The 15,781-nt window shown below is 36.9% G+C and overlaps 1 protein-coding gene across 4 annotated transcripts in view; it reads left to right on the top strand.

The window, feature by feature from the left end:
* LOC128101828 (sodium channel protein type 1 subunit alpha) overlaps positions 1-15,112 on the top strand; it is a 133,207-nt gene extending 118,095 nt beyond the window's left edge. For 3 of the 4 annotated variants that reach the window (XM_052725224.1, XM_052725223.1, XM_052725222.1), the window contains exons 22-27: positions 1,059-1,340; positions 3,738-3,791; positions 5,300-5,437; positions 7,162-7,266; positions 8,747-9,017; positions 11,834-15,112. In XM_052725224.1, coding sequence (XP_052581184.1) covers positions 1,059-1,340; positions 3,738-3,791; positions 5,300-5,437; positions 7,162-7,266; positions 8,747-9,017; positions 11,834-13,011 — 2,028 coding nt within the window. In that variant the 3' untranslated portion in view covers positions 13,012-15,112. The remainder of the gene's footprint in view (positions 1-1,058; positions 1,341-3,737; positions 3,792-5,299; positions 5,438-7,161; positions 7,267-8,746; positions 9,018-11,833) is intronic. The other variant, XM_052725225.1, reaches the window with a different exon arrangement.
* Positions 15,113-15,781: the final 669 nt, after the last annotated feature.

Here is a 15,781-nt window from a genome sequence, read left to right as displayed (position 1 = left end):
GCAATCAAAAAACGTGTATTCTGAAATTAAACTCTAATCAAAAGCAAATGAACAATATTCTGAAGTACCAAATTGACAAGAGCAGCAGGTGTTGCCACATGATTGGAATCAATCTCAGTCCTTCTTGTTCAAGTCTGAGACACATCTGCCCCTGAAGAGCATCGTAGGGCTGGCCTTTATCTCCTTTCTTAGCTACTCACATGCAACTCCAGGGAGAGCTATGGAGAAGGAAGCTGGGGCTACAGTATGTCAGATATTTTTAATCTGTAGTCCTGGGTTAAGAATGAGTGGGAGGTAAATACCTTTTCATAAAAAGGGGAGATAAGAATTTAGCTTTACAGAATTCCATCAGAATTGAGATGTATGGCATCCCTCCTTTTCTTACTTTTCTAAGAAACTGATGTAAAATAAGTTTATCGGATTAAAACTCAGTAAATCAAACACTGACATGACTGGAGCTTGAAATAAACGATGTGATGATCTACTGAAATACATAATGCTAAATTGTCTTGCTTCTTATGCAAAAACTATTATTAGTTATAGCAATGCATGGATAATTAAGGCCAAAAATATATTAGGTGTTGAAAATATTTTTATATTTATACATCTGAATTTTAATTTATTTCTGAAATGTATTGGTCAAATCAATTCATGCCCAAATGTTTTAGTTCTGTCCTTCGACATATTTTTTTTTATTTTTTTGTAATGAACTAATCTTCTGCCCAGAAGTTCCTACCTCTCTTTTTTTTTCTAACAAACTCCACATCTGATGTCATCCAGTAGCAAATTCCTCTGATTTGGCTTTTTCTTTAGCTCCTCTTTTATATTAAATTTCTTCTTTTTCCCCATTTCTTTGCTTATTGCCTATATTTATTTTCCTAAGCATAACATTTAAGAAAGAATGGATTTTATTTTGAGATTGTTTTGCTTTGCTCTTACATAAGTGGGATAAGTAGTCTTGGTAGAAAAAAATGAAGATTAAAAATTCCTAGGGGAATGTCTTTCCACTTGTAATCAATAAGAATTCTGACTTTTCTTTCTCTCCGTTTGTGTATTAGGTGGTTGTGAATGCCCTGTTAGGAGCAATTCCATCCATCATGAATGTCCTTCTGGTTTGTCTTATATTCTGGCTAATTTTCAGCATCATGGGCGTAAATTTGTTTGCTGGCAAATTCTACCACTGTATTAACACCACAACTGGTGACATGTTTGAGATCACCGAAGTGAATAATCATTCTGATTGCCTAAAACTAATAGAAAGAAATGAAACTGCCCGGTGGAAAAATGTGAAAGTAAACTTTGATAATGTAGGATTTGGGTATCTCTCTTTGCTTCAAGTTGTAAGTGAACACTATTTTCTCTGAAAATTTTATTGCTCGGAATAATAACCAAGTGATTATTGCAGCCGTTATTTAGTTAAGAAAAAAGTTTATAATATTTTTTCAGCATTATTTGCTAGTACAAGTTTGTGAGTCCAGAAGAGTAGGAACGTTCACATGAGAAGACATAGTCAACAGAGGTCAGGCATTTAAGTTTTTTCCAAAGATCTTTTTTATTCTCGTGTTTCCTCAAATTTCTGTACTTACGAAAAAAATTTGCTATTAACTAAATAAAATCATTGGTTTTTTTCTACTGAAATTGAAAAGCTTGTTCTACAGATGAAGTGCCCTTCCTCAGTATGTGGCACGCACACACACACACACACACACACACACACACACACACACACACAGTCAGCAAACACTCCTGGATAGTAACTGATATGTAGGAATTTACTGATACTTAGCAATGCCAGTCTGGATTGGAAGTTTGGGAAAGATGGTTGGGTGTGAAGATTATCTTTTCCTAGTGAAATGAAAATAACAGAGTGTGAGCATGTAGAATCCAAAGGCAGACAACTCTAGTCTCATGTCATACGAGTTTTCATTACCATTACTGAGTTGTTTTACCCTAAACATCCTAATAGTTCCCTAAAAATAGTTTATATATTTTTTTAAATTTCAAAAGGTTGTGGTTCCTTAAACATACTCATCCAGTGATACTTCTAACTGAAACAAAACAATGAATTTTTAAAAGGACAGGTTACTTCTAAAAAAAAAAATACTGCTGTACTTTCTGCTTTTAAGCAGAAAGCTTAAAAAAAAAAACGTGTTTGTCCTTCTGAGTCTGGGTTACCTCAGTCAGAATGATACTTTCTAGTTCCATCCATTTGCCTACAAATTTCATGATGTCATTGTTTTTCTCTGCTGAGTAGTATTCCATTGTGTATATGTACCACGTTTTCTTAATTCGTTCTTCAGTTGAGGGGCATCTAGATTGAAAAAAAAAACGCTATTTATTTTCTTCTCCATTGCTTCTTTAGGGTATTCAGATCAGAAATGTACTTGTTTGCTACGATAACATTTCTGTTACTCAACCAGGGACCAAACAAGCCTATACTGTTCCCAACGGTGTTCATAGAAGTCCTTACTATGATCCTTTGATAAATTTGTCTCTTTTTGTTTTCTTGGAATATCTCTTTCTCCCAGACCTGTAGCCTACTCTGAATGTTCACAGCTCAATACAATGATTTTGGAAGTGAAGCAAGAATGGCTTCCTAAATATTACACTGGAATCACCATATTTCCCTTCCATTCACTCAAACCCTGTGCTGTTCCACCCATAAGCATATCTAAAACATATCACTCCTTCATAAAACCAAGGAAAGAAAAGTTGGGCATTTTAAATGAGCCTTCGAAATGTTAAGTGTTCTGAAAAGAAGAAGGGACTTCCTGAACATAGCTCTTCAACACATTCTGTTTGAAGTAAACACATCTTTAAGGGCCATTTTCCACTAAACCACACAGAATTACCTCTCGCCTCTGTGTTGATTAGTAATTCCATTGAAATGGTTCCTCAAATCACTTTTTTCTGGTTCCTGTATGAGGTGTATGATAGACAAGTTCTATAATTGACCTAAGTCACTGACACATTCCCCATCTCTCTGCTTGATATGAAAAGTATTTCGGTTTTCTGGCTAAGATGCATTTTTCCTGTAACACTTTCACTTCATCCACCATTCCACAAGAGTTAATTATTTAAAAACAAAGATGCATGAAAAAGTCATGCTAGGCTTCCTTATTGACTAAGAAGCACATATATATATGCATTTCAGGTCCTCTGGGCTCAAAATCTATGTTCTGAGACACATAGCAAATGACTGTAAGACGTTAGAGTAGGGATCCCTCTTCAATGTGAAAATGACAAGTGTCTGTCCTACTCTTTCACACTTCTGTTATTTATATTAACTCATTCTTTTCAAGGATCACACAACATAAAGTGAATATAGGGCTGCTTCTGAAAATTTCTTAAAAAGATGGTTGCAACTTTTTATATAAACCTGTATGATACATAGAGTAGTGTTACAGTAAAGAAAAATCTTAAATGTTGTCAATTGATCACCTGGAGGACAGATTTCTGCAGGATATTCTCAGGTTTAACTTGTCATTGCTGTATATATTTCCAATTCTCCTTATAATAGCATGTTGAGTTTGAGAATTACTTTAGAGCTGGTTATAAAATAGAAAGATATGTATGATGGCTATTTTGTTTGCTTTCTGTCTTCATTAAAAACCCATGTAAAATTTGTTTTGAAATTGCTTTAAAATAATTCTTTAAACATGTATAGTAAGAATACTTACTAAGTTATCAATTCTGAATTTTAACCCAAAGTAAGACATGGATGTCCTTTCTAATAGGCCACATTTAAGGGATGGATGGATATCATGTATGCAGCAGTTGACTCCAGAAATGTAAGTATTCTTTATATCCTACGTCTTCTGGAAATATTGATCAGGCTCCTAAATTATCTCAATAATTTGCCAAGTGAACTGACTCTATTTCAGCTAAAAATATAGGGGAAAAAAATTGTACCCAAGGACAGCAAGTGCTGATCAGAGAGATCGTATTGAGTTCAACAAAAACTGATGTGAAAGAAGAGGAAAAACAAACTCAACTCATTCATTTAATAACCTTCAGATCTTCTCTTAATATTTATATTTGATGTAAAGGAACAAATAGAAAAAGCATATTACTGTCATCAGTAGCTGAAATGTGTAGGCAGCCTCCATATTGGGGGGCCTGAAAAGCTAAAGATGCTGGCAGAGATCTCTTTGATGTTTCAGTATTTTTCAAATCCATTCTTTATATGAACAGCATACATGAATTTACTGGAGCCTGTACCAATGCTCTTACCACTTCCGCTTTATTTGGTTACACACATTTTCTATCTTCCAGATGCACAAAATCTCAGGCTTCCTCTAAGACTGATTTCCAAAACTGTAAAATTTAGTGTTTTCTTCCTCTCTGTTATCTCTTCCCTTGTTCTTGTTTTGTTTTTTCCTTGGTAGCCCAGTCCTCTAGCTCAAGATAGACTAAGATAACTTTGAAGTCCTCCTGATCCCCCTATGTAATTCTTAATCACTTCTGGATTTATGTCAGTTCAATTTGTTGCACAGACTTTGCCATATGTGTTCAGTTGATTTTAAATTTGTTGTTTTTAAAAGGAGATGAATGCATTAGGAACCTATGTATAGTAAATCTTGACTTCTTTGTTGTGCAGGAACTGGTCTGTCTTTGTCTATTTTTATAACCACAAGTTTAAAAGTCAATTATCAATTGAGAACTTCATAAAATGGACCGCATGTCTATTCAATCTGAAAATTTTAATGACTGTGTTAACGGTAGGGCAAGATGCCAGCATCCAGTTGAATAGTTCAGTTCTTTTATTTGCTACATAAGTTTATACACAAATGAATCAGTATTCTAAAAGTATTCTCTACATATTTATAAGAGCTCGTTTTTTCACTAAGAATTTTCTTTGATTGTTCTGAAGACAAGGTGTCATATTGAAGCCCAGACTTGTCTCTTACTCATGGCAAGTCTCCAGCCTCATCCTCCCAAGTGCTAGAATTGTGCAGACGTGAGACACCACATGCAGCTCACAAATATTTTCAAATTACTGGAATTCAGTTGACTTAAAACTTACCAAATTTAAAGCATACTGTTCATATAACAAAATATTAGTCATATTTAAAATTATATAAATAGTTTTATAATGTCATGTAACATTACTTTTTCCACAAAAACTTTTTAGTACCTAATTTCAGGATTTTTTTTCTTTAGAGGCAGTTGATAAGGGTATAAAAATCTGCTGAATTATTACTAAGAATATAATCTGCTACTCTTGTGAAAAAGCACCAATGTGCTCCCCACATCTAAACCTGATCTAGCAGTTAACAAAAATGCTCTCCTCCGGCAGGTGGAACTTCAGCCTAAGTATGAGGAAAGCCTGTACATGTATCTCTACTTTGTCATCTTCATCATCTTTGGGTCCTTCTTTACCCTGAACCTATTTATTGGTGTCATCATAGACAATTTCAACCAGCAAAAGAAGAAGATAAGTATTTTTAAAGTATTTTCTAATCATTGAAGTAGAGGGATTGCCTACAATGTGAATTTGAATCAAGATGAGATCTTGCACTCAGAAACAAAATAGCTTATGACTTTTTCCATATGTTTTATCCTTAACAACTCACTCCCCCTAAACAATGTATTTGCAGGTAAAGGATTTTCCTCAATCGCTACCCATCATAATTTTTAAGACAGGATCCCTCACTGAACCTGTAGATCATCAGTTCAGCTAACTGGCTGTCCAGTGAGATCAATGGATTCACCTATATCTGCATTCCCAGCACTGTGATTATGAGCACATGTTGCCATGCCCACTTTAACACGGGTGTTGGGATCTGAGCTTAGATACTCACGCCTATATGTAAAGCATTTATCACTTGGGCCATCTCTGAAATAATTTTTTAAAAGTACAGTTATTTATTCATGAGAGTAGGGCGCACAGGCCACAGGTAAGTGTATGGTAGTCAGTGGACAACTTGCAAAAGCTGGTCCCCTCCTTGTGGGCCCCAAGGTTTGAACCCAGGTGGTTAGTCTTGGCAGAAAATTCCTGTATGCACTGAGCCATTGCCCCAGCTCTGAAATACTTTCTAATATACAATTTTAAATATTCTTTTGGACAAAGTTTTCCCAGTTTGTTGAAAGTATTCATATGCATTTATCATAACTTGGTTAATTTTGTTGCTTCTCATCTTTAATGACTTAAGTCAATTTTTCCCATAAAATATTTGAGTGTTTTAATCTTTTCTTACAATAAATTTCCAGAGTAAAGTGTTTCACCTCCTTGGAGTCATACAGCCAGTCCACTGAATAAAGTGGATGACCATGACCTTGTTCCAGCTCTCTCACTGACATCAAACATTCTCTTCAGTTTTTAATATTTGGTATTTATTAGAGGGAAACAAAATTAACTTTAATTTTTGTGGATTTTATGGCTAATAGATGTGAATGCTTCACAGCCAATCTTGTGTCTTTATGTCCCACTACTCCATAGTGTTTGTTCAGTATATTTACTTGTCGGTATTGAGGATTTATATACTACAAAGCATTGTTGTCCTCAATACTGATAGCATCCTATTCCTAACAGTATCCTCTGCTCCATTTGCACTTATCAGCTGGTGTTCAATCCTCTCGGCTCTCTCCTATCCCACACCTGCTAGTCTTCTGATGTGCATTCTTCTCTGAGACCCTCCAGGTTTTTTTCAGTCCCTTCCCTAGAATTCTTGACAGAATTAAGGAGACTGTATAACCAACTCTAATATATATATATATATATATATATATATATATATATATATATATATATATATATTGTACTTTAAGTGTATATTATGTGTGTGTTGGGGGAGTGTGTTCAATTCTTTCTACATCTGAACAGAAAAAAATCACTGTGTTGCACTCAGAAAGGCAATGTATTTAATGTAAGGAACTAAACATTTAGTGTCCCCATGAGCCAAGTTTTACTAGTCATGTATTTGGTCTTGAGTAACCATTTAAGAGTTATTTTATTTTTCTTGATATAATAGTAATGGACATTTTGAATTATCTTAAGAATTAAATATGATTGCAATCACTACAACATACTTTTAATTTTTCAAATTAAAAAAATCACAGGAATAATCATGTTAATTTCTTCAAATTTCTTGTCATAGTATTGAAAAATATGGAGGAATGGACACAATTTTAACCAGTTTTGATTTTTCTTTTCTATACTTTGGAGGTCAAGACATCTTTATGACTGAAGAACAGAAGAAATACTATAATGCAATGAAGAAATTAGGATCAAAAAAGCCACAAAAGCCTATCCCTCGACCAGGAGTAAGAAATAACCAATGAAAATCATATAAAACAACATCCTTAAATGAGTTTTGTTACACAAGGGAAATCAACTACCTTTTCAACACCAAAAATAAATCTTGTACTTCTTGAGTATCATTAATTCATGTCTTTTTTATAGTTTTTTAAACACCAAAAAGAATATATATATACAAATTTGTCTTCAAATGACTTAAAATTATACAACTAGAATCCCAACTACATAGCCAAATGATACAGGGTGTGTGATCTGCACAATAGTTGTGTCTTTACCCTAGCTGCTGTGCAATGTCACAGAATGCATAAACATTGGGTGGGGCTAACATGCATTAGGCTTTCTGAGATTAAGAGGTAGATAAAGCATTTAATGGCATACCATCTCCAGTTGTAGTTGATGTTTAATTATTAGAAATATGGAGCATTTTGGAGGAGGTGAGAATTCCAGTATCTAATATATTTATATATGGTTTAAAAGTCACCAATTACTGATGTTGGAATTATCACAAATAACCATTCTCATATTTCCAGGATGAATTCTACAAACTATAAAAAAAAGGAGCTTGTACTATCATAGTGGTTTTCATGGCAGTAATCTTTAAGCTTAAAATATTTCCCAGGGTGAATCAGAGACCAGAATCTTAGTGATCATTCCTGTTATGTTAGCCAAGCATTACTTTCTTAATGAGAAAACTTTCCCCATTGAGACTTAGCACCACACATACAAATCAGTCAAGTATATGCATTAAAATTTATGGTAGCAAAATATCCTCAGGGTCCTTCAATTGTCCGAAGGAATAAACATGCAATGGTCTGCAGAATCTAACAGCAGCTGACTGGGGTCAAAACCCAGATTATAGCAAAGTTCATGTGTTCCCTTTGTTGTAGCACAACAAGGAATGCCTTTCTAGTCTGATTACCCCTGTGGAGACCTGTATCATTGTGTGTCTGACAATATCAGCAAGAGCCCTTTGCAGGGAACAAATTTAATGTTGGCAAGGTGGGATGTAAATGTGTGATATTTCAGATGTGTCCTTGAAGTCACAAGGTCCCTTTGATAATTCTCTAGGAAGAAAGCAAATATAATATTAATATTTACTACATTTTTTAAATGGTCACATGGTCCAATTGATCATTGGAAAGTGCTGCAGTGAGCGCAGCCAGTGTTTGGTAGCACCAGATCAAACAGGTTTCCTACATTCCTGTTACCTTGATGTGTTGAAATTCAGTTTGTGCTTCTGTACAGAGAGTACAGGGAGAAACCTTTCAGCAAGGGATTGATGTTCTCAGGAATATACATGGTTAAAAAAATTTAAATAACTAGATGTAAAAATCTACTACAAGGCATCTCTTACAAATATTTGTGCCGATAGGTAGGTACTATGTACAATACTTGAAAGTAGGTTAATATAGGAAGCACTCAACGTACATGCTATGTCTACCAGGAACCTCTGCCGTGGCTGAAAGTGGCTTTGTTTCTCTGCAGAACAAGTTTCAAGGAATGGTGTTTGACTTTGTCACCAGACAAGTGTTCGACATAAGCATCATGATTCTCATCTGTCTGAACATGGTCACCATGATGGTGGAAACGGATGACCAGAGTGACCATGTGACTAGCATTTTGTCACGCATCAACCTGGTGTTCATCGTGCTGTTCACTGGCGAGTGTGTGCTGAAGCTCATCTCGCTCCGCCATTACTATTTCACCATTGGATGGAATATTTTTGATTTTGTGGTGGTCATTCTCTCCATTGTAGGTAAGATGTGAAAATACTGTCAAATTTAGCCTGGTAAAGGAACAACAAATAGAGAATGGAGGTCATCTCACTATTCGAAGTGAATGTGTGGATATGTTTTATCAAGGTGTATTTATTTTTCTTCTAAAGTTAGGCTCTATATCAATATTTTATTCCATTTTATCTATTTGATACACTAAGCATTTATTTGTCAATTAGCAAAAACTCCTTCATTGAGGTAGATTTCATTATATAGATCTGTACTGTGGACCAAAAGAAAAGGGCTTTCAAGTGGTTGAGACTGAATACTCTGTACACTATCTAGATCAGCAGTTTTTTTTGTTTTGTTTTTTTGTTTGTTTGTTTGTTTGTTTGTTGTTGTTTTTGTTTTTCGAAACAGGGTTTCTCTGTAGTTTTGCGCCTTTCCTGGAACTCACTTTGTAGACCAGGCTGGCCTTGAACTCACAGAGATCCTCCTGCCTCTGCCTCCCGAGTGCTGGGATTAAAGGCGTGCGCCACCACCGCCCAGTGGGTAGATCAGCAGTTTTTAACCTATGGTTCATGACCCTTTCACAGGAGTCATGGAAGACCTTCAGAAAACACAGATATTTATGTTACAATTCATAACAGTAGCAAAATCACAGTTACAAAGTAGCAACAAAAATAATTTTATGCTAAGAGGTCACCGCAACAGGAAGAACTGTGTCAAAGGGCTGCAACATTACAAAGAAGGTTGAGAATCACTGGTCTGATGGTCAGGAAAGATTGCATTAGAGATGTAGCTGTGGGGTCAACATCGTACAGAGTGGAACATGGTTACAAGATAATAAGAAAGGGAAATAAAAGAGAAGAGGGATTAAAAACCAAGTGTTAACAAAGACAAACAGTAGTTTATTATGGTTGTCATATGGAAATTTTCAATATTTCTAAAAGGAAATTGACAGCACAGGACATCTCTTACTGTCATATCTTTCAAACTGTGTAATGTATAAGGGCCTCGCGAAGGGAGTTCATCCCACTGCATATACAAATGATGCTTCACAGATATGAAGAAGTCTCTGTATAGGCCCCAAAGACTCATTCCTCATTAAGACAAAGTCACCACAACTTTCAACCATGTTGAAACATGTAAGGTTCTCTGTTGGTAGGATTTTTGTGTTAGTTCCTACTGTGAAGAGCCTTACATCTTAAATCCAACTTATATGTTTTATGCAGTCTTTAGTTCCAACACACATCAGTGCTTATAAACATGTAACTAGGATATGAAGAAAAAGAAAGACAGAGAGGGACAGAGATGGAGATAGAGACAGACAGACAGACAGAGAAGGCTAACTTAAGAGAATGAATGAGGCCTTGGTACTTAAAGGCATTTGGGGTTTTGTTTGGTTGGTTGTTTTTGGGGTTTTTTTTGGTGTGTGTGTGTGTGTGTGTGTGTGTGTGTGTGTGTGTGTGTGTGTACTATTTAGTGGAGTATTTATTTAAAAGGAACAGGGAGGGGCTGAGAAATGTCCCACCATGTAAAGCACTTGCTGTGCAAGCTTAATAACTGGAGTTCAGGGGTTGGGGATTTAGCTCAGTGGAAGAGAGCTTGCCTGGCAAGCGCAAGGCCCTGGGTTTGGTCCTCAGCTCTGAAAAAAAAAAAAAGAACTGGAGTTCAGATCCCTAGCAACCATGTAAATTCTGGTCAAGCATGTTGGCTCACCTAGAACTTCAACACTGAGAGGACTCTTGAATGCCCCCAAATTACATAGCTTCCTATTCTATCCATAACAGGGAGTTCTGTGTTAAATTAAGAGACCCTGACTCAATAAACAAAGTATAAAGCAATCAAGGAGACTCCCAATGTCAGCCCCAGCTGTGCATGCACACACACACACACACACACACACACACACACACACACACACCCCACATAAACAGACATGTGCCAAAAAGCAAAATCACAGGGAGAAAGAAGCTCTAAAAATTAAAGAATTGAGATGCTACATGAGATCAAATGAACATTAGCCTTGGAGCATTTTTTAAGTGTACAAGCACAAGGATAAACAATTCTGTAAGAGTATTACATTAAAACTCAAGGAAGCATCAGGTTTACAGGAAGATGAAAACAGCATTAAACACTCCAATATTTTGGATTGATGAGGTGTGGAAAAGAAATTTAGGTTCAACAAATTTACAGAAAATCATCATATCTGTATAAATTAGTACTTATATCATTGGCTGTTGATACTGAAGCAAATTTGAACATTTATTTCTGATGAGATTTTAAGTTAACAATAGCATATCAACACCCCTGAAAACATAGTACTTTGATCCTTATATTTTAATTTATTGCTGAGTTAAAATTAAGGTCAATTTATGCTATACATTTTATAATTCTATATATTTACCATATCTATGAATTCAGTATCCACTAATTCAAAGACCAAAAGTATGTTTAAGAACCCTGCACCTCTACTGACCATACATAGACATTTCATTGCTGTTGTTTCCTGTGACATGAACTGCAGCAATTCACTTCATGATGTTTATGTTGTTAAATACAATAAACATTTTGAAGGTAATTTAAAACCTCCAGAAGGTATATATCGGTTATATGCAAATGTGATGTGCTATGATATAAGAGAATTTTGATGTTCTAGGGAGGGGAGATGCATCCTGGGACAAATCTGTTGCAGATACTGGAAGATGATTGTATTATATATGTACCATACTTAAGATGACACAATTGAATCTCAATGCTCTGAACTTGACTTTGGAACTTTAATATATCAAATATTTTGATGATGATTTCTTCACTGATATTCTAATTATTTATTCTAATTATTTTTCTATAGGAATGTTTCTGGCTGAGCTGATAGAGAAGTACTTTGTGTCCCCTACCCTGTTCCGAGTCATCCGCCTGGCCAGGATTGGCAGAATCCTACGCTTGATCAAAGGTGCCAAGGGGATCCGCACGCTGCTGTTCGCGCTGATGATGTCCCTTCCTGCGCTGTTCAACATCGGCCTCCTGCTTTTCCTGGTCATGTTCATCTATGCCATCTTTGGGATGTCCAACTTTGCCTACGTTAAGAGGGAAGTTGGGATTGATGATATGTTCAACTTTGAGACTTTCGGCAACAGCATGATCTGCCTGTTTCAAATCACCACCTCGGCAGGCTGGGACGGACTGCTGGCTCCCATCCTCAATAGCAAGCCCCCTGACTGTGATCCTAATAAAGTTAACCCTGGAAGCTCGGTGAAGGGGGATTGTGGGAACCCGTCTGTGGGGATTTTCTTTTTTGTCAGCTACATCATCATATCCTTCCTGGTTGTGGTGAACATGTACATCGCCGTCATCCTGGAGAACTTCAGTGTCGCCACTGAGGAAAGTGCAGAGCCCCTGAGTGAGGACGACTTTGAGATGTTCTATGAGGTCTGGGAGAAGTTCGACCCTGATGCCACTCAATTCATGGAATTTGAAAAATTATCTCAGTTTGCAGCTGCTCTTGAACCCCCTCTCAATTTGCCGCAACCAAACAAACTTCAGCTCATTGCCATGGATCTGCCCATGGTGAGCGGAGACCGCATCCACTGCCTGGACATCTTATTTGCTTTTACGAAGCGGGTTTTGGGTGAGAGTGGAGAGATGGACGCCCTCCGAGTCCAGATGGAAGAGCGGTTCATGGCTTCCAACCCCTCCAAAGTCTCTTATCAGCCAATCACTACTACTTTAAAACGGAAACAAGAGGAGGTGTCAGCTGTTATCATTCAGCGTGCTTACAGGCGCCACCTTTTGAAGCGAACGGTCAAACAAGCTTCGTTCACATACAATAAGAACAAACTCAAAGGTGGGGCTAATCTTCTTGTAAAAGAAGACATGATCATTGACAGGATAAATGAAAACTCTATTACAGAGAAAACTGACCTGACCATGTCCACCGCAGTTTGTCCACCCTCCTACGATCGGGTGACGAAGCCAATCGTAGAAAAACACGAGCAGGAAGGAAAAGATGAAAAGGCCAAAGGAAAATGAACAAAAACAAACAAAAGTAATAAATGTGGTGACAAATTGTTTACAGCCTGTGAAGGTGATGTCAAAAGGACTCCTTTAGGAGGTCAATGCCAAACTGACTGTTTTTACACAAATTCACTTAAGGTCAGTGCCTAATAAGACAGTGACCCCCCCACCCTTGTCGGCAAACTCTGTGACTCTGTGGAAAGGGGAGACAATCTTGGCAAGAGGTTACTGTTCTCACTACCAGCTGAGACTGCTGAAGACAAGAGACAAACGGCTAAGCAGACTGCAGGGACCCGTCTAAAGGGATGGAGCGCGATAACCTGGGGGTTAATGTGAAACACTGTAGTGTAGTAACTGTGTCCACCATTTGCATTTCAACTGCCACACTGGTCACGTTTTTTACAAACTCTGTTAGTGGATTCATCTTTTTTTTAATCCATATGTTGTTTGTTACATGTGACTATTTTTGTAAACAGGGTCTCTGTTGGGAAACAGACAAAAGGAACTCTCTTCCAGGTGTGTCACCTGGGGGTACTGACATACACATGGCCCGCCTGTCTGCACAAAGATGTGGTTTTGCATGAGGGCATGCTGCACCATAGATCATGCATGAGAAAAAGTCACAAGGAAAGCAGAGACAGTTCTTCAACAGTTCTATGTCATCTGTGTTTCCAGGGGGGCAGGGTCGGTACTGAGGTGATGATCATCAGATAGATAATATGCTTTGTTCATCTGGTTTTGTCAAGTCTAGCCCTTAGTCCAAGGAGATAGTTGGGGACAGGTCATTAAGTCTTAGTGGGTGCAAACATCATTCAAACGTCTGGAATCCCATTATGTTTCTGTTCACTGTCTCTTAAAAGTCTCTAAATACTGAATATGACTCCTTACCCCCAACCCTAGAAGAGTGAATTGACCAAAAGAACCCTTTATAAATTCCCGCTTAGTCCTGCACTTTGTTTGACCATCTTCAGCTCTCAGCGAGGTTGACACTGTATGTGTTAATGAAATGCTATTTATTATGTAAATAGTCATTTTACTCTGTGGTGCACGTTTGAGCAAACAAATAATGACCTAAGCACAGTATTTATTGCATCAAATATGTACCACAAGAAATGTAGAGTGCAAGCTTTCCACAGGTAATATACTGTACTCTGTACCATTATAGATAGTGTGGATGCTGTCAATGCATGTTGATATTACCATGTTGTGGTATCTAGTTTCTCCCACCACACAGATTCTCATTCATGAGAAACCATAGGTCAGTGGCTAAGTCAAGGAAACTGTTCAGCAGATTTCATTTCTGTAAATCATTAAGCAATAGTTTGCAGCACTTCAACAATGTTTGGGTTATTTTTAAATTTTAAGTGGATAACATCCAGTGTATAGCCAGACTGTACATACATGTTTGAAAAATCAACACTGCTTAACCTGTTAAAACATGTTTAGAATTTTATAAGCCAATATAAATACTGTACAAAGTCACTTTATTTTATTTTTCAGCATTATGTACATATGAAGAGGAAATTATCTTCAGGTTGATTTCACAATCACTTTTCTTACTTTCTATCCATAGCAGTTTTTCATGGAAGATATTTGCTAACTAAGAAATGAAAACATGACTGGGTAGTGGTAGATCCTCTGCTTTTTTATTACATTTCTTTTATTTTACAATTTTAAGGGGCAAAATACACTCATAACTCCACATCCAAATTATGATTTGCAATTGGAAAAGGGTATTAACATTTGATTTATAGTTATCGTAGTGTTAAGCTAACTGCTGACCACAATGCTTACTTCCCAATATTGTCCTTAATTCCCTAATTTCTGTTGAATTATTTTTCTTTGCTTTGGAAACACGTTTCTCTAGATTGTTCTAAATATAAGTGTGGACATAATTTCTTTTCCTCAAAAACAGAGAGTATTACACTTACATAGTCAATTACATCGACACATTTTGGGTTTCTTACAGAAGCAGACCATAGGCACCTCTTTTCTTAAAAATATTTAGATGAACCATATTCATGAACTGCATGTTGGAAAATGCTACTATTACCCAAAATGATGCTAATCACAATTAAAAATGTGCAAAACTAATAAAAATTAATTTTTTATTTTATTGTTTGCCTGGTTACTTTTTGTTAGCAGAATTTTATAACAACATGGATATATTTTATCTACTTATGGTGGGGAGAGCTGCACACACACACACACACACACACACACACACACACACACACACGGAACAGAAAACTTGGAGTAAAAATGGGACTTCCTAGAATGGCCCCCTCAGCAGCTAGAAGCAGCAAGATGTGATCTCTGTGAGAACAAAGAGTCAGGGCTAACAGATAAACTGGTATTCATGGGGATAAAGTTATGCAAGCCAATGCAATGGGGCCAGCCACTTGAGATACAAAAGGAAGCCCTTAAAGCATCATTGAGAAACTCAAAGTTGCTATGAGTGGACTACTATGCTCCTCCAGAAGCTCCCTGCACCCACTCTGAGTTTCCCCCAAAGAAAGATAGCATCTGTATCACATGTATATGTTCCCCTATCCCTTAGCTTCCAGTTTGCTGGCCAGTGGGAAACAAGTGTTGGACTTCAATATGAAAAGTGCAAGATAGGAACATTTATCCATCTGTTCCTTCCTTGCAGGCCTTACCCACTGAAGGTCAGAGTGTCCCCTCTCTTACAACTAGAGCAACTTGCTGTTGAACCAAATAACCCTTCTTTGCTTGCTTCCCTGGTTCTGGAGGTGCTTCCTTATTCCTTACAACTTTCCCCGAA

Source organism: Peromyscus californicus, unplaced genomic scaffold, assembly GCF_007827085.1.
Source record: "Peromyscus californicus insignis strain IS unplaced genomic scaffold, ASM782708v3 Scaffold_7__1_contigs__length_154581171, whole genome shotgun sequence".
NCBI classification, from domain to species: domain Eukaryota; kingdom Metazoa; phylum Chordata; class Mammalia; order Rodentia; family Cricetidae; genus Peromyscus; species Peromyscus californicus.
This window is presented reverse-complemented; position numbering and strand designations above follow the sequence as displayed.